The 20,126-nt window shown below is 42.1% G+C and overlaps 1 protein-coding gene across 15 annotated transcripts in view; it reads left to right on the forward strand.

Annotated features, from left to right (window-relative positions):
* Positions 1-20,126, forward strand: part of DLG2 (discs large MAGUK scaffold protein 2) — a 2,053,927-nt gene that overhangs the window by 1,023,986 nt on the left and 1,009,815 nt on the right. For 10 of the 15 annotated variants that reach the window (XM_080687299.1, XM_080687274.1, XM_080687295.1 and 7 more), the window contains one exon: positions 13,372-13,533. In XM_080687299.1, coding sequence (XP_080543425.1) covers positions 13,372-13,533 — 162 coding nt within the window. The remainder of the gene's footprint in view (positions 1-13,371; positions 13,534-20,126) is intronic. The other 5 variants (XM_080687285.1, XM_080687297.1, XM_080687276.1 and 2 more) reach the window with 1 other exon arrangement.

Here is a 20,126-nt window from a genome sequence, read left to right on the forward strand (position 1 = left end):
TACCATACTTCAATAGTAACTAGTTTATAATTGTGTTGTAGGGGTTAAATAAATTGATAGTTGTAAAGCATCAACATACATGCATTCCATATCGTAGGCACTCATCTGAAAGGTGGCACTGGCAGCTCCTGGCAGGCACCAAGACAAGAAAATGAGAAAACTTTCTAGGCTTTCTTGTCTTGTGGCATATGTCCTAAGGATGTAGCACTCTATAATTGGGCTCTTAATTGCATATTCACATACCTAGATTAAGTCTAATAAGCCTTCCCACATGGAGTACATCTTATTTGGGGATTAAGCCACCTAAATCAAACATGGATTATGAAGCAGCTTTATTTGAGGAAATATTTATATTTCTATGACAGTATCTGATTGCCAAGTAATCCTTTTTGACTGAAGCCCACTATTAATGAGGCCAGAGTCAAGTCCATACCTTGTGTCCTGGTCCTTCACCTATTCCATGTTCCAATGTCACTGAAGACAGCTCACCCTGAGGGGGCTCTGGACAAGGCAGCTGGACACGTACAGCTAATGTATCAAGCCTATTGGGATCAGCACAAGAGACAATTTAGAGTGGCTGCCCAGTGGACCACCTGGCATCTTCCCAAGGAGATGACAGCTGATCATGCCTGCTGCTGGATGTGTAGAGAAAAAAGAGAATCCGGACAAATATTTATTTTACCTTATGCAACTAGCATTCACGCTCTAAGAGGTAATACATTTTCACCTTAAAATACTGCACTCCTATTACTGAAAACTTAGTGATTAGTGCATAACGTGCTGGATAAATATTTTGTTGAATGAATAGATGATGATGCTCATGTTAAGAAGGGATTTCATACTCTATATGTCACAGAGCAAGCACATGGAAAACTAGGAGCAGGCACACAAACAGCCAGAAAGACTTTGGGAGATGTTCTAGGTTCAGGTCAAATGTAGATGGAAGGACTGGGCAGGTGCCAATTCCACAGCAGGTCCTAAGGTCCAGAAGCCCAGTGGTGGGAAACTCAGCCCCTGTGTCTGAGACCGTCTCTCTCTGCCTGCTGGACAGACATGATAATCATAGGCAGATGAGTCCAGCAGCCTTGACTCAGATGGAAGCATTGGGTGAAGATGATAAGACAGGCTCACATACAGAAAAGAAACTGGATCTCTGAGCAGTGGAGGCAAGGAGTTCGCAGTTCAGTCTGTCTCCTTCAGGGTGTTTATGCCGATCTGTCATGATGCTATGATGCCTGTGGTAGTGTGGGTGGAGGAAACCAGCTCCTATAATAGAGGTGAGGTTGAGCTGAGTATGTGCGTGTATGTGCGTGTATGTGTGTGTGTGTGTTTGTGTGTGTATGTGTGCGTGTGTGTGTGTGTGTGTGTGTTGACCCTCTGATAATACTTGGAAAGATGAATATATGACACTGGCAGAAATAGGAAGAGGCTTACATTTCCTAAGTATCAAGCAGGATTCGGGCCCTATGCAAAGACATTTATGCATGTTATCTCATCAATTTCCCATAGAAACACTCTTCTATGGACTAATAGCCCCATTTTACAAATGAGGAATCAGTGTTTCTGAGAGCTTCCGTATTTTCCTGAAGTCACGTTGTTCATTAGTGGCAGGAACAGAAATGAAACTCGGGAAACTGAGGTGCAGGGTATCTGCATCACGTGATTAAGCATTCAGCTGAAATACACATTTCATCTGTCCTGGGCACCGGGCACTGGGAGCACAACACGATTCTAGCCTTCAGCAGTGAAGGGCTCTCACCACAGAAGCTACAGCAGGTGGACTGAGTCAGGCAGTGACTGTGTACAAGATCTTACTGCCCTCGCTTGAATCCAGCACAGCTATCCCTGGAGAATTACTCAGACAGTATTTGAAATTGTGTTTCAAATGGAGAAACTAACTGTCGAGTCTGTTCCCAGATCATTGCTTTGATTTCTTGATAACAAAGCAATTTGACTTCAAGCTCTCTTCCTCCCCAGTAAATGCCTTCCCAGCTCTCCCCACTCCTTCCTTTGACTGGACATCACCCTTAAGCCAGCTCTCCAAGTTAACTAAACTTGTATGTTTATACAAATGTTCAATGGCTGGAGAATTTCCTCTTGCCACCTAGCTTACAGCCCACTGGGCCTTCTCCTTTACACCAAAACACATATGTGATCATGTCTTACATAGTCTATTGTGTTAATTTTTATTCTCCAAGTAACACATGTAGCTCAAACAATGAAGTTAATAATCACCCAGAGACAAGCAGTGTCGGCATAGTGTGTATTCTTCCAAACATCTCCCCTGCCTTACATATAATTCAGTATATTTGATTGTGCTTATCAAGGTTGGTACTCTTGTTTGTGTGTCCAGGGTTTAGAGTCTCAGGTAAGATTACTTGGGATGGTCCCATTTATGTGCTGTGTTTCCTTAGTTGCTCTACCTCAGTGCTGGCAGAGTAGGGGACAGGGGGGTACTCACTCAGTTCTTTCTTAAATGTCATAACTTTTCCTCCCCTCAACTCCTTGCTCCAGAAAGCCACTAGCCAACACTCCTTCCAACGTTCTTCACACCAAAAATTTGAATGGTTTCTTTTATTATTGTACTACACAATGAACCGGTTATTCATTTTATTGCTAACAATCTTATAGGGTGCTGCTCAATAACCAGATCTCCTAAAGGATCCAGATGGGTTTCTTGAGTACATACTGCTTCTGGGATATGCTGAATGGTGGAGTATACAAGAGTCCAAGGAACTTATATCTCCACCAAAGGTAGTTCAGTTCAGAAACACTTACTGAACACCTAATTCTACAGGATCCCAGGCAGAATGTTTGCTGCTGGTGATACAATAATGAATCAAGAAATCTTTATGTTCCCATGAGAAAAGCAGATACATACATGTTTTAAAAAAAAGGAGGGATTATCAGGGTATCAGTCATGTGAGCATAGAAAAAGAACACTTAGCCAAACCTGGCTGGCCAGAGAAAGCATCTGGGAAGAAATCACACAGGAGTTAAGTTTTAAGGGGTTTGGCAACTGCCAGGTGAAAGGAAGTCGGAGGGGTTATTAGAGGTAAGAAGGCATTAAGAACAAAGGGTAGGAGGGAATGTTTCTTTCTTTTTCAATATTGTATCCCTAGCACTTATGATGGCTGGCACATAGTAGGTGCTTAACAAATTTATATATTTTTTTGTTTTGTAACAGTGTTATTAACTATAGTCACCATGCTGTCCATTATATTCCTGTTACTTATTTTATAACTGGAATAAATTCTTGTTAAGTGCAAGAATTGGGAGGAGTGTTGCTGGAGTGGTCAGAGCAGGCTGAATTGAGTGGAGAGAGTTTGAGAGAACCGGAAGGTTTTCAAGCACTGAGGATAGCATAATGAATCAAGAAGAGTGCTTTGTGGAATCAGGAGAATTGTGAGGTTGGAGCACAGTGTTAGGGGGTAATGGAAAAGTTGTAATTGTATGTTTTGAAGAGGTTGAAAGCAACATTTTTTTAAAATGAGGTTATAGTTTCCCCCTTTAATTAGGTTTTTAAAAAATATTTCCAGTCTTTTATAATCAATTAAAAAAATCCGATGTTGCAACAAGATCATCATAGCTGATATTAAGTGACCACTCCGCTAAGTCCTTCTATGCATTATCTCACTTGAGAGTTTTAGAAAGGAGAACCTTAACGCTGGTCAAGCAGCTACCGTGTGCCAGGAATACAGTCTCATTCAATGTTCATACTTCTGTGAGGCAGAGTCTGCAATCACCCATTTAGAGCTTCAGTCAACTGAAGCTCAGAGATGCCCAGCAACTTGACAGATGTCTCTCAAGTTTCATTAGCAAGTGCCATTAGCAAGATTTGAGCCCATGTTTCTAATGCCAGGCTTCACCCACACTTCACTACATTGGGCTGCCTCTTGGAGTCAGCTGGCTAGGTTGGTTTGAAAAGCAGCTTTGCTATTTATTTAACATTTTGGAGATTCTAACACCCTCTGTGGTTTTTTTTTTTTCATTTGCAAATCAGAATAACAGTACTGTCGTCTTCCAGTTCTTGAATTACTTGAGACAATGTTTCTGAAAGTGCTTTGTGCATGGTAATTAGCACCCTGAATGTGTGACATCTTATACAAAGTCATTTAACAATTCCACATGCATGATTTTCCTAGATCATAGGTCTGTGCTCCCATTCAGACTCGCTCAGAGAACTTAATGGCTGTCTAATCAGACAATTACCAATCCTGTGTGACCCTGGCCTCCCCTAGGTCTCAGGCATAGCTCAGAGTTGCAGGAGAGAAAGCACTTCGTACCACAAGACATGTCCAGCATCTTCATATCTTCCGTTCACAGGTGGAGGGCAGCACTGAGCTAGAGTAAGTTCCCTCCAATTATGTAAATCACCACAGTTCTTCAAAAAGGATCTTAAGATCCATTAAATATTCATGCGCGCGCCCTTCTTGGCAGCTCTTCCTTTGTAGGTAATTGCAGAGGGTTTAAAATATCTGACATTGCTTGGAAGCACACAGAACTCTGTCAACTGCGAGCAGGCAGCTGATTTGTAATTTAATTAACATCCCGGCTTGTCCTGTCTTCGCGGCAGAAAGCAGGAAAGCATTTCCCCTCCTTTGTGAGTTTTGTTTGAAAAAATCCAAATGGAACACCTGGCAGAGCTTTTCATCTCTCACGTCGCTCCTGTGACTTACATCCTGCTCCAATAGCCAAAAAATTCCTTTAAAAGAAATTCCTTTTTCTAGTGTCTTTTGGGCCAGCTGTATTGCTGATGGTGGGTCATTTTTTTTGGAAGGGTAACTTCACTTGGGGAGATCTGTGCATCATCAGCGATCAGTGAGTTTTGACCCACTTCTATTAACTCTTTGAGTAATAAAGGGTTTTAAGGAAAGATTTGGCTATAGAGGACATTCTTTCTTCAGCGAACACTGATGGAGAACCTGCAATGTTGCAGGCACCAGAGGGCAGCAGTGAGCCACGCAGGCAGGCTGCCTGACCCCATGGAGGATTCAGTCCTATGTGGGAGGCAAACATCAAGCGAGTGATCACAGAAATAAAGGCAAATTTAAACTGTGCTGAGTTTTATGAGAAAAAAAAATAAGTATAGGGTAGCTTAAATCCTGTGAGGCAGGGAGTGGTGTGGTAGGGGGAGGAGAACCAGGAAGTCTCCTTGAGGAAGCAGGTAGAAAATAATGTGTGGTCTGTCTTGTCCTTCATCCTCATGTCCCTCCTATCCCCTCCTCCCCCAGATTTGCAACATACATGTGACTATTCTAGAAGAAGGGCTTGGGATGAAAGGGAAAAGAGAACCCCGTACCATCCAAAATATCATTCAGAGAATGTATTTCAAATCAAGGAAATGAATATATATACTGGTCTGATCACTGCATTCACCACTCTTTTCCTTCTCTTTTCTCTCTCTTTAACCCACACGTTCCTTCCAGGGAGGGAGCAGTGAGTGGCAGGAGGCAGCAGTAGGCTGGGGACTAGGAGGGGTCACAGGTCACAGATAGGCTGGATGTCCTGGAAAGAGGAGGGATCTGCAAAGGAGAGCTGGCTGGCTGCATACTGCACACACCTCCAGTGAATAAAATCCCTGCAAAGAAATATCAACGTGTTTAATATTTCCTTCAAAAGGAGAGGGCGGCTGGCAGAGCCTGGATGAGATCACCCGATTGTGGACGCTAAACTTATTAAGTCTTGAGAGAAAGGTTAAAACCCTTCCTTTTCACGTACTTCATTTTTTGAGACTGCTTTCTTCACTCTTTCACTGTTCTCTGTTTTTTGAACTGCAGTCACTTCTTCCTTAGGGACTATTACTCTTTGCAAGTCTATTATTTATATAATTTTCTTCCTGACACAATGCTGCTCCTAAAATATGTCCTTCTTTTATGCCAGCACACACGTTTAAATCTAAGGAGCTTCCTTCCAGTAGCAGCAATCGGTCAGCTGGGTTTGGTGGCCACACACTATTTGGTGGGTCCTCTGCCCTGACCTCTGGGGTTGGGGGCTGGGGTGACAGCGATAGATGGCAGGGTTCCTGCCCTCAAAGAATTTAGATTACAGATAAAACTCAACACAGAGAGGGCTTTGTGTCAACATAGTTAACAGAAGCCTTGGAACTAAAAAGGGGTTTTGAGCATTTCCAAAAAGGCTGGCTTGGTGTAAGAAGCTAATCACTCCTTAACTTTGTACCTACTTCATAACATTGTCTTAAGCCTTAAATGGAGTCCTTTCTACAACACGCTTAGAAAAGCCTTCATGAGAGACACACATCCCTAGAATGTCATCATAGGGTCCTAATTCCATGTCTCCCAAGCAACACAAACAAGACTGTGTTTTCAACTTTTTCTGGGTTTTTTTTTTTTTTAATTTCGATCTTTCTGAGGAGATTATTATATATGACATACCTGATGTTGTAGAAGACTGAAGAAACCTAAGCAATGCTTAGAGAAATGGAGTTACACAGCTTTATTACGCCGGCAATTTCAAAGGAGTCGCCTCCAGAGTCTGAGCAAAGCAATATGGTGGAAGCCCTTCTTTTATCCCCTTTTGTTTTCTTTGTTCCCCAAATATGGATGGGAACTTCCGGACCTTTCGTGGGCTTTGCAAAAAGCCCTGTGGGTTGGGATGGGGGTCTTGAGATCATATCTAAGGGACTGGCCTGGCGCCAGTGCTGATAACCCCCTCCAAAGGTTGTGTTGTTCATGGTTTATGGCCTCTGTAAAATGTGAGCATTTAGGTAACAGGTCTTGCAAGACCAGATTGTGGAGGAAAGGGTCAGTGACTCTATTATAGGTTATTAAGAATGTACATTAGGTTACTGCACAGATTCAGATTGCTAGCCCCCCAAACATCAGGTTTACATTGGAAATAGCCTTTTAGCCTTCTCACTATAGCTATGTGTATGGCCATAGATGTATTTCTGTGTGTACATATATATAGTCATGAGTTCTTACATCTGTACCTACAAGTATAGAGATATAGAAAGTACATAAGATTTCCTTACCTGTAAACAGACAAAAAGTACTGATATGAATGATGAATTTTCACATTTAAATAGTCATCAATCTACATGAAGCCATGTTTAATGCTTGTATAATGTGGTGCAATATAATTTAAAATAAAATTTTTAAGAAGCCTTCATGAGAGTGCTCACTAACAGTTAGTTATTCCAGTGCTACTTGCCTCTCAAGAGCATGCAGACACGCACTGGCTCTCCCTGAGTTTGGTTCATTTCTCTTTAGAAAAACGCCAACTCCTGCTGCAAGGGGGAGGCAGAGATCTTTTATGCAAAAACAGAGAGACCCTGGTTTTTATTTATGAGGCCTTGACAGATTTGTGACTTGTCCTTCAGTTACCATACCCCATGCCAGTGGTGCCTGCGCAGCGCCTTCTCCCACACTGTGCAGACCCTCCAGGCATGGAGCAGATGTGTGTAGGCTCCTGTGTTTGAGTTCTGGGTAACTTGGGATGTTTCCGACTCACACAGGCATCGGCAGAATGTGCTGAGCAGAATTAGTCAGACTTCCTAGCCTTTGCCCACCACACAGGGGCCCTGTGGTGGAAGAGGAGTGTGAGAATGATTGCATACAGGTTCAGCTAGGAGGCTTTTTGATCAGGAATGTCATGTTATTTCTCAGATTCTTTAAGTTTTGTTCAGTTCAAGTCACACGTATCGGTCTTTCACTGTGTGTTAGTTATCAATGGGGCACTGAAGAGTCAGAGGTGAACAGTACTTCATTTCTGCTCATGAGGCACTCATGGTCTCCTAGGAGAGATAGGTCATTGCAGTTTAGACTTGTTATTCAAGGACAGAAATCAGTGCAGAACACTATGGGTGCATAAAGGATGGACATCCTTTCAACCTTAGCAGTCAGAGCATTTCTGAAAGAGATGACACCTGACCTGATTATCAAGGACCTACAAAAGTTTCCCTGATGAAAGAGTTGGGGAGTGGATGGTTAAGCTTCAGAAGGGGGAAGAGAATAAGATTCCAGAAGTCAGTGACACAATCAGTTAAGACAGCAGGACAAGAAGATTACGTTAGTAGTCCCTGTCTTGAGCATTTCTTCTGCCTTACTCCCATTGGAGCCAAGAGAGGAAATATAATCTGTTCACAAAAGTCACTTCGCTCTGGAGTCCCCTCCAATGGACCAAGCTGAGGAGAGGAAAAGAGGAAGGTACAGATTTCAAAAGAGAGGTCTTCCTCAAAGGGCCCTCCTTTCACAGGCAATACTCACCTGAAAGGTGCCCAGAATAACATCAGGACCTAGCAGACAAGCCCTGGAAGGAGAGATGACTCAGAATTGCCTAGAACATTAGAGCCGATTCTTAGATCGGGGTGTGACCTCTGCAGAGGTATTCCATCTCCCTTGTTAGACAACGTTTCAAGATTTCCTAAGAATTGTATTTCCTGAGGACAAAGTTGGTCTATCAAGATCTTTGAGTCTTTACCAGTTGAGAAGAATCTTTAAGTGCTCTAGCCCTAGAGTCAGACTAACACGTGTTTGAATCCCAGTTTGCCAATCACCAGGTATGTAACCTTAGGGGGAAAAATGCCCAACTATCCAAGCCTCAGATGAGGAGAATCCTAACACCAATCTGTTAGGTGTGATGACACATATAAAGCATTTAGCACAGTTCCTGACACAGCAGGTATAGCTGCTATTTTTACTGGTTGATATTGGCATTAGTGTTTCCTTTAATGTCACATTAGTGTTAATATTAGTCTTAGCATTACAAGTAAAAAAAAAAATCATTTTTGGTTCAGCCAAAGTTAATCCTAGCAGAGATTCTACTATGTGATATCTGGGTTATTTCTTTGGGAAACTTCCATGTGAGTTATATATGGCACTTTCACCAGTTCTTGTCTATTCTTACTTAGTCATCACTTCCAGAAAATGGGGGGAAAGGGAGGGAATATCGGATTGGCATCAGGGAGAGTCTGTTTAGATTTCCTGGATAGTTCCCTGCTGTCTACAATAGGCTGTCTTTCAGGCTTGTCTACTGCCATACTCTACCTCACATCTCACATCCCAGGCTGCATCCAGATCTATGGCAGGCTCACCTGAAGCAGACCTCCAATGGGGATTAGTGTGAGCATGATTATGCAGGGCAGTTCCCAAGAGAAATGCTTACAGGCGTGAGGAAAGCAACAAGGGGTTCTCCAAGAATGTAGGTTCCGGTGCTGTCTAGCTTCAGGCTGATCCTGTCAGGTGCTTTGCAGTGAAATTCGCAGCATGATGGTTTGTTTCACTTTGAGGTTTGGGAGTTGCGAGTCCCAGCTTAACTCCCAGTCCTCCTAAGTGAGGAGGCTTCAATCAAGGGCAAGCTTCCTGAGAAGTATGAAGTATATAGATGTGGGCCTTGAATGTGTGAAAGGGATTTCCAAGGATTTAGGTGGCGGTGGTGGTGCAGGGGGTGGGGGAGGGGGGAATAATAGCATCTGCTACAATCCATTTCAAGATCTCACTGTTCCTTTAGAACAGGGGTAGGGAAACTTTTTTCTGCCAAGGCCATTTGGATATGTATAATATCATTCACAGGCTATACAAAATTATCAACTTAACAATTAGCCTGCTATATTTGGTCAGACATCTAATTACTTGACAGGGGCCAGAACAAATGATTTCATGGTCCGTATATGGCCCTTGGCCTAGATATTCCCCACCCATGCTTTAAAACATCATCCCCTCTTAACACTTATCTCCTCTGCACGCGTTGTTGCCTTTGCTTAGAGTATCCCTTACCTCTTTTTATTACCATTCTAGATCCTGTTTCGAATAGTAAACCATTTCTACTGCCACAGACTCAGTTTGTACTCATAGTCATTATCAGTATGTATTGTGACTTAGCTGCACATACATATGACTCACTCAATAACTTCTTGTCTTCTTGAGGTCAAGAACTGGTTCTTATTCGGTCTATATTTTTAGCATATATTTCTGAAAGGAATGATGTGAGAAAGAGAGAGAGAGAGAGAGAGAGAGAGAGAATACTTAAGGATCTGATGTTCTTTAAGGTTATGTCAAGCAAATAACGTGGTTGACTTTTTTTGCTTGAACTTGAAATCATAATGTTTTGCAATGAAACAGTTTGTATTGAGCAGCCAGAATACCTTTGTAGCTTAAGCAGCCCATGCCTATTTGATCCATTTGTTCAATTGTCATGTATAATTTTATTCAAAAAATACTTATTGAGCGTATTTGCCAGGCACTTGGCTAAGAACTGGAGACATGAGGATAAACAAGACCTAAATGATCTCAGTTCTCACAAAATCTTATGGTTCAATGACACACAGACAAACAAAAATTATGCAACCATATAGCATGATAAAAGCAGTGATTGGGGGAGTATAGGGAGCTATGGAAACACCAACACCATCGAGACTTCAGTTCACAAAAGCTTTCCAGAAAAGGAATGTGAAAGCTGGGCCTAAAGGATCAATGAATGTTAAAATGAACAAATTTTACTAATAAAATATTGATTGGTTTCTTCAGTCTAATTTGAGGCCCTATCAATCTTTGAACTGGACCTTAAATTTATGAAAATAATTTAAAACAAGTTCTTTCTGACACCACATAAGTTCAATTAAGTTTATTATCTGTATTATGACAGGTTTTTTTTTTTTTTTTTTTTTTTTTTTTTTTTTTTTTTTTTTTTTTATCCAGACCAGTCAGTGAGATGTATACTTTTATGGATAACACCTTTCTCAAAATCAGCTGAATCCTACTACAGGAATCCTTGAGGAGCCACAGTAATCACTTGAACTTTGCAACATTTTACTTATGGTACCCTTGGATCTTTATGTTTCACATCCTTATGTGTGGCATAAATATGGCTTTACATATGTTAACTCTTAAAAAGTTCTGCAAGAAACAAAAAATTGAATTACCATATGACCCAGCAATTTCACTTCTGGGTATCTACCCAAAAGAATTGATAGCAGAGTTCTGAAGAGATATTTGTATACCCAGGTCCATAGCAGCATTATTCACACAACCAAGTGGTAGAATCAACCAAACTGCCTATCTACAGATGAATGAGTAGACAAAATGTGGTTTGTGCATACAATGGAATATTACTTAGCCTTTGACAGGAAGGAAATGTTAACACATGGCACAACATGGATAAAGGACAAGGACATGATGCTAAGTGAAATAAGCCAGCAATAAAAAGACAAACACTGTCTGATTCCACTGATGTAAGATGCCTAGAGTAGTCATATTCATAGAAAATAGAATGGTGGTGGTTACAAAGGGCTGGGGGAGGAGAAAATGCGGAGTTTTTGTTTTATGGGCAGAGAGTTTCAGTTTTGGAAGGTGAAAAAGTTCTGGAGATTGGTTACATGCCAGTGTGGATATACTTACTGTCACTAAACTGTACACTTAAAAATGGTGAAGGTGGTAAAATTATGATATGCATATATTACCACAATTTTTTTAAAAGCTTTTAAAAATGAAAGTAATGATTTCTAGTATTTACTCCCCTATCCTGAGTTGGGTTGGTGAAATAAAAGAGTTCAAAAGTAATGAGGCTCAGCTCATGTAGTGGTGTTAGGGGTTGGCTTATGACAGGGGAAGGAAGCTTAAGCTCTGCCCTGTGGGTGGTGGCAGCCGCTAAAGGGTTGTAAAGAGAAGGACTTTGTCGGTTTGTGACTCAGAAAGGCTCCTGGTGCAGGATAGAGGATAGATTGGCAAGGGGCAACTTCAGTGGCAGCCTAGCCAGCTTAGAGCTGATGAGAATCTGAATGTGGGCAGATCAGCGGGTTGGTTAGTGTTAGTGGGGGATGAGGATGGAGTAGATTCAAGATATAAATTAGACAGACTCAGTGATTTATTAAATTGGCAGATGGTGGGGGATGAAAGAGAGGATGGAGTCAGAATGACTCCTACTTTTCTGGCTCGGATAACTGAATAGGTGGCAATGCCTCCCTGAGAGAATTGAAGAGGGGGAGGAGGTGTGGGGGGTTGATGGGCTGAAGGCCCAGACACTGTACCGGGCATATGCACGACATTCTCCCACTCCCAATGAACACATAACTGATCAAGAATGAATGTTAAACTAGATCCATGTTTCTGAGGCAGATTACCTTCCCAAATTATTCACAGGGCTAAGAAAACAGACGGATGGTATTGTGCAGTTCACAGAAATGCTCTAACCTCATTTTGAAGTGTGTTCTTTCTCAAAGAGGTGTTATCTACCAACTTGTCCATTCAGTTATCAGACGTGGGCTTCATCACCTCATGGGAGTGGGGAGGATTTGCTGATTGTAGAGAGAGATTTCTGATTTAAATTAACTGAACAGGGTCCCGGCTCTGATGCCCATTACTTAGGTGACCCCGGACAAGTCTCTGAACCTCTCTGAGTGTCAGTTTTATCATAAGAAAAATGGAGCATCATAGGTAAGAAGGATTGCAATGGAAGAAACAGATGAGAGTCCTTTGCAAACTATAGTCAACATGTTGTTTGCTTGTATTTTTGTTTTGTTTTGAAATTAATATTAAGCTTAGGACATGTAGAAGGCCTCTCTGGGAAATACAAGCAATGATAATCAACTTCTGAATAAAAGTGGACAACAGATTGAATTGCCAACCTTTCGTGTTACTCAGATTATGAGTCAGACTGAGAGCCGATGTCCAAAAAAGTCATATTTTACCTAAAAAAATTAAAGAAATGCAGGCATGATTTTGTAAGAAAACATGTTGTTGGCAACATGACATGAAAAAAATAACTGTTGGTGATAATGATGGGGTACTGGGATAAGGTTAGACATCACAGTTAAGCTTGAGACGATGTTATGACAGTATTTGGACCCTGGCCCATAATACCCCTGTATCATTCACAGAGAACAAAAGCAAAGCAAGGCAAACTAATATTTTACTAGCTGGGTTGTGAGTGGTACTTAGAATTCTTAGGAGAAATGATTCCCGGGACTTAACATGACCGACACTGTTTTATGAAACAAGCTGACCGCCAGTTCCCCCCAGGAGGTTTAGACGCCTATCACCTGAAAAGAATAAGCGGGCCCATTAAGTTGTTGACTGCTTTGGGTTAAACAGTTCTTAACAAGCACGTGCCTCTACCTACAAGCCACCTGTGCTAGCCCGTGCCTCTCGGCACCCTTCTATAGCCCACAGGTAGAGATAGTACGTTGTCAGGCAAAAGCAATTCATCAGTTTTGGTCGATTTTGACGGCTGGTTCTCTTTTGCTTGCACTTGACCTGGTGTATGGTGACCACCAAAGGAGTCTGCAGCAAAGCCTGTTTGGGGATGTCAGTGATAAGGTACACTGCGTCCTGCAACTGCAGTTGGAATGTGAAGTTCAGGACCGTACCCTTTGCAAACACTAATGCTGTTTTTCTTTCTTGCCTTTTCACCTAGAAGTATCGATACCAAGATGAGGACGCTCCACATGATCATTCCTTACCTCGACTGACCCACGAAGTGAGAGGCCCTGAGCTCGTGCACGTGTCAGAAAAGAACCTGTCGCAAATAGAAAATGTCCATGGATACGTCTTGCAGTCCCACATCTCTCCTCTGAAGGTTAGTCTGGTTGGACTGAGAGCTGGCGGCCGTGGTGGGTCTGCTTTGCTAAGGGCGATGTTTGCGGGCCTGATAAAATGAGGCTTTTAAAAAACACTCCAGTGGACTGTGGCTGCTGAGCGGTTGTTTTCTGTGGCTTGGAGGCTTTACTTGGAAATCCTGACACAGGGCGGTTGTTCTTGAAACTGTGGAAGGTCTGGAAAATCTGTTTAGGTGCTGAGAATGGGTAGGGACAGCCCCGGGTGAATAACTGAAAGGGAAAGGAAGTGAACCTCAGGTTTAAGAAGGCCAGGACTACATCAAGGTTTTGTTCAAATGGTCTTTTCCCATCTCTCTTCCTGGTCTCAGATAAAATGATGGGAGTAAGTGTAACATGAAAACACCTTAGTGTCATACTTTTCCAACACTTTCTACCTTCTTATTTAATTTTAAGCAATTTCTGGATAAACAGGTTTTTGACAAGGAGAGAAATAAAATGAGAGGAAGGGTTGTTTTCTGTGCTCCTCGGTTGCAGATTACTCTGTCTTTGCGGATGCAATGGGATTTTGTGCTTTTAGTAAAAGCTTATGTGTTGATTAAAGTTAAAGAAAAATTGGCCCTAACAGGTTTGGCTAAGCGGATAGAGCATTGGCTCAGCCTGTGGACTGAAGGGTCCCAGGTTTGATTCCAGTCAAGAGCATGTACCTTGGTTGTGGGCACATCCCCAGTAGGAGGTGTGCAGGAGGCAGCTGGTCGATGTTTCTCTCTCATTGACGTTTCTAACTCTCTATCCCTGTCCCTTTCTCTCTGTAAAAAATCAATAAAATATATTTTTTAAAAAGTTAAAGAAAAATTGAATAGAGTCAATGATGTAATAGAAGAGAACTGAAATGAAAAACAAAACCACAACAAAACTACCTGGTAACCTAGGTTACTGGTAAAGAAAGTTTTATTTCGTTAGCCAGAACACTCACTTCAGCAGTGCTTCTATATGGCTGTTTTGCAATAAAAAATATAGCCATAAGGTGGCTTTGATGCTTTCTGGAATCTTATACTTTGTGAAATATCAAAGAAAGGATAAATTATTTTTAATATAGCTCCAAAATTTGGTACATTTTAAGTAACCAAGAATCCTAAAAATGTATTATCAAATACACTAGCTCTAGTTACCATTAATTAATTAAAATAGGTTAATTCTAAACTTTCAGTAAATAATTTAAATGTTATGCCTCTGGAAATCCTTGTTCAGTTCTTCCCTGAGTCTCTTTGGAAAGTATTGAATGGCTGATGGGAATGAGTATGTTTAACCTGGAGAAGAAAAAGTTAATGGGATTTACCTTTTAGACCTCAAGGGCTGTCATATGGAAAATACAGCATTGGTGTCACCCAGAGGGTAGAGGCAGAGCCACTGGGCATAAGGAACAGAAATGTTCCTTTGTGATCATTATAAGACCACAAATCCTGACAGTGAGAGCTACCCCCCAAAGTGCTGGCGTTGCCTGTCCCTAGACATGGTTCAGGCCCGGATGATGACCGGGCAGTGGTGGTGAGGAGAGGACTCCTTCAGCAGAAGGGTGTTTAAAACTGTCCCTCAGGTTCAGCCTGATTCTAGGAATCAGTAATTCAATCCTGTGGTCAAATACCCTTCTTCTTTAAGGACCCTCCCATTTTTTGTAAATGAATTCTTATCCTTATTCTGTGTGCTGACCGGTTTAAACGGGGGTGGACAGCAATGAGAGCACTACAACTTCAGTTCACTTTTTTTTTCCTAACTTGTTGAAAGAATCCCTGTAAGGACTTCCATGGAGCTTCCCTTCTTATTTTCCTCCCAACATGAATTTTTCTCCCCTTCTTTGCACTTCCTTTTTAATCAGCTCTATAGCATGTCTCCTAAAGGCTGCAAGCTGAGTGGATAATCAAGGCTGCTCTAAAGCTAACCTGGTTACAGTAAAAAAAAAAAAAAAAAAAAGGTAAAAAGAAAAGAAACAACCATAAAACATGATAGGCTCTTCATTTTGTATATTTTGTCTTCAGCATATATATGATACTATAATTATCTGACCATCTGTAGTTTGGGTGATTGCACAGTGTGTTATGTGACTTAATGCCTCGTTTGGAAAATGTATCTTTGAGCTGAAGGCAAAGGTTGCTTTTTCTGAAGGTTAGACCAGATCTCAGATACAAAAGGATATTTTCCATTTTGCCTTTATTCCTTGCCTTCCAGGGATCTGAGTTGTGGCTTCAACTTCAGTGGCTTCTCTTAGCTTAGGTTTTCAATTTCTCCCTTCTATCTTATTCCTTATTCTGTTCTTGGGGAAAAAGAATATTGGTTTCTATGGTTTTTGTGGTGATGTTTTTATTGAATGGACCTCACCTATGAATAATAAACCCCTGTTATGAAACATTAAGGTTAGAATAGGTTTTTCCCTCCTTTTGGGAACCACCAGCTCAGTGGTGTGAGCCCCAAGGTATTGTGAAGAGGACGGGAAGGTGAGTTCACCCAGGACTTCTGCACCCAGGCTGTGAGGTAGCTATTAGGAGGCCAGGAGTTTTTCCTCATGACTGGCTAGAGGTGTTGTTTATGCTGAACAAGATATACGTTTAGATTGCCTTAATGAAGAGTCTGTGCACCTTTCTTCTATTAGCAATAATATGAGGGATAAAAAAAACACAACACTCGGATGTGTAGAGTTGGCCAATTTCTTGGTGTAAATACCCCTATCATGACTGATTTTAGGCTACTGACCTGAAGCCCCTGGATATATTTAGGAAGAGGGACACACAAGGCTCTCACCAGCCTGCAGGAGACAGTACCGCACACCAGGCTCAAGCGCAGGTACTTTTATAGCAACAGGACCCATTTCCTAATCAAATTGCTAAGGCGCTATGATATTATCCTGGTTCCAGTGTTTGGAAAACCTGCCATGATTGAAATCTAATGTGTTATTTTCTCATAAAGGAAGCCTATTAGAGTTGGAGGAACGCTAAGGAGGTACAGTTCTCCATTAGAGCTGGTATCGTCAATCTCTTTGCTGCTTCCCTCTGTCTGGTGCTCTTGGGTCAAGCACTAAAAGGGGGGAAGAGTGAGGAGACAAAACACACAATTGGAAAATGCCCATGAATCCTCTTTAGCAGACACTGTAGCTCTCTAGTCTAAATCAGGAATTGGCATGAGGCACGCCTCAACAAGAGTGCGAGATGGCTGGCTAACAGTTTAAATGTCCTAGTGAGCAGCCTCTGGGTCATTAGCTGAGGATTGCACAACAGTTTCTTCCATCCTGTGTATCCCTGGAAGCCTGGGTTCTAACATTCATCTGTGTCTGGCCTGCACCACTGCCTGGCTGATAGACGGGCTTGCCTAGCTTGTTTTCCTTCGAGTGGCTCGGCCAGTGTGAAGTATGGGGTTGGAAAGAGAAATGCAATTTAGCGGTCAATTCAAGGGAATTTGTTTCCTTGCCTCCAGATGGGAATGCTTTCTCTTCAGATGTTATCTAGACTCTTCCACAAGAGAAATTGGCCTATATATGAAGAAGGAGAATTTTTCTTTTTCGGTTTAGGTCAATTCAATTAATATTAATTGAGTGCCTACTATGCCTACTATGTGCATCATAATAAGTAATGGGGAAACAAAGGGCAGTAAAATATGATTTTAAATATATATATTGCTCTCCTAGGGGGCCTGAGTTCTAATTCATTACTTACTCTTACTCTACAATAGGAATTCAAATTCTTGAAGCTTAGATGCAATGAGACCCCAAGCATCTGAGAGCACTCTCTAAAAGGGAGGGTAGAAGGAGAAGGAGAGGGAAAAAGAGAGAGAGAGAGGGAGAGGGAGAGGGAGAGGGAGAGGGAGAGGGAGAGGGGCAAGCTGACTTATTTTTAAGAATCTAGACATTAGAATACCTGGGTTTTAATCCTAGCCCTTTTATTTAGTAGCTGTATGACCTTGATCAAATTAATCCCTCCATCTCAGGTTTTGCATCTATAAAATACAGGTAATAATAATAATTTATTTCATAGGGTTTCTGTGCAAATTAAATGCTGTAAGACATGTACACTACTTAGAAACTGCCTGGCACATAGTAAGCACTCACCAATGTGTTGATTTTTATCTTTTTACTAGAGGCCCAGTGCCCAAAATTCATGCACGGGTGTGTGTGTCCCTCAGCCCAGCCTGCACCCTCTCCAATCTGGGACCCCTCAAGGGATGTCCGACTCCCCGTTTAGGCCTGACCTGGTAGGATTGGGCCTAAATGGGCAGTTGGACATCCCTCTCACAATCTAGGACTGCTGGCTCCCAACTGCTCACCTGCCTGTCTTCCTGATTGCCCCTAACTGCTTCTGATCACCCATAACCACTCCCCTGCTAGCCTGATTTCCCCTAACTGCCCTCCCCTGCAGGCCTGGTCACCCCTAAGTGCCCTTTCCTGCAGGCCTGGTCATCCCCAACTTCCCTCCCCTGCTGGCCATCTTGTGGCGGCCATCTTGTGTCCACATGAGGGCAGGATCTTTGACCACATGGGGGCAGCCATCTTGTGTGTTGGAGTGATGGTCAATCTGCATATTACTCTTTTATTAGAGAGGATAGAGGCCTGGTACATGGGTGGGGGCTGGCTGGTTTGCCCTGAAGGGTGTCCCGATCAGGGTGGGGGTTCTCTTGGGGCATGGGGTGGCCTGGGTGAGGGGCCTGTGGTGGTTTGCAGGCTGGCCACGCCCTCCAGCAATCCAAGTGGAGGCCCTGGTATCTGGGATTTATTTATCTTCTATAATTGAAACATTGTAGCCTTGAGCGGAGGCCAGGGCAGGCCAGGGCGGGTAGAAAGCTTGGCTTCCTACATCGCCAGGGGCAACTCAAGCCTTCTGCTCTCTCCAGCTCCATGGCTGCCGCCATTTTTGTTGGGATTTATTTATCTTCTATAATTGAAACTTTGTAGCCTTGAGGAGAGGCCAGGGCTGGCCAGAGCGGGCGGGAAGCTTAGCTTCCTCCATTGCCGGGGAAACCCAAGCCTCCTGCTCGCTCCGTGGCCGCAGCCATCTTGGTTGGGTTAATTTGCATACTCGCTCCTGATTGGCTGGTGGGTGTAGCGGAGGTACGGTCAATTTGCATGTTTCTCTTTTATTAGTGTAGATTATTATCAGCCAGCTACCATGACAAATACCTTAAAATCACTTATTTCATTTACCTCATTTTATCGCTAAAATATATTACAACTGATTTTAAAATTAAATAATTCCCACCTGGCTGGTGTGGCTCAGTGGTTGGGTGTTGATCTTTGAACCAGGAGGTTATGTTTTGATTGCTGATTCCCAGTCAGGGCACATGCCTAGGTTGTGGGCTCGATCCCCAGTGCGGGTCATGCAGGAGGCAGCTGATCAATGATTCTCATAATTGATGTTTCTTGCTCTCTCTCCCTCTCCCTCCTCTCTGAAGTCAATAAAAATATATTTAAAAATTAAATAGTTCCTTCAACCACATAACTAGTAAATAGGATTCCAATATTTTTAACTAAGGTCTCTCTGAATCCAAAGCTTATATCCCTTATAACTCCTGTGCTATATCACTTTTCTAAATTGGTCTGCTATTTTTAAAGAGTTCTAAAATTTAATTTTTTATTCATTGTTTTCATGTGTGTGAAAGTTGAAGCTCCTTTCTCCTTAGAACCTTATTCTGTAAAATTAAACAGATATAAAATACAAAGGAATGCCTCAGAAATTTAGTCTTCTAAATGAGAACCATCATAAGTGGTAATAGATGGAAATGAAACACTATGAGAAAAAAGAAGGAAAACAGGTTCTATCTTTAAAATATTTTAATCCACCCAGTAGAAAACTCCCCATGGACTATGTTCCACTCTCATGACAAAAACTAGTATTTGGGGACTAGTTTCCTTTTTAAAAAAATCCTTTGAGAATGTAAGAATTTGTTCCTGAGCAAGAGAGACATGCTTTGTTTTGAGCAATGAAGGATTTTTCACATTGAGATACACTGCTCACACTAGGTGCCTGTGTCATTAAAAAACCCAGCTGAGCCCAGCTGGCATGGCTCAGTGGCTGAGTGTGGACCTATGAACCAGCAGGTTGTGGTTTGGTTCCCAGTCAGGGCACATGCCCGGGTTGCAGGATCGATCTCCAGTGTGGGGTGTGCAGGAGGCAGCCGATCAATGTTTCTTTCTCATCATTGATGCTTCTCTCTCTCTCTTTCTCCCTTCCTTGCTGTAAAAAACAAAACCAAACAACAACAACAACAACAAAACACAGCTGAGTCCAGTGCACCACACCCTCACATTTCTCTTTTCAAGGACCCAACAAGAGCTAGTTCTGTCATTTCTATTTGGTTGTTTATCCTTTTAAAGTGTTTGTTCCAGATTGCTGCATGTCGTATCTTTTCATTTTCAGAAATAATGTAAGATTACTCATTGAACCATCAATCAATAAAGGAATAAAGCTACTCTTTATGCTATTTCATGTTACCATGACATTTGTTAGACCAGAAATCTAAGTGGTTGTTTGAATTCTACTTTTATTCATAACCATCAGTTTTGTTTTGTTTTAGTAAGTTTGCTATCAGTATTACCATTATTATGTGAATACCCTCAGGTGAGGGTCTATGTTGA

This window comes from Plecotus auritus, assembly GCF_963455305.1.
Source record: "Plecotus auritus genome assembly, chromosome: 9".
In the NCBI taxonomy this organism is placed as follows: domain Eukaryota; kingdom Metazoa; phylum Chordata; class Mammalia; order Chiroptera; family Vespertilionidae; genus Plecotus; species Plecotus auritus.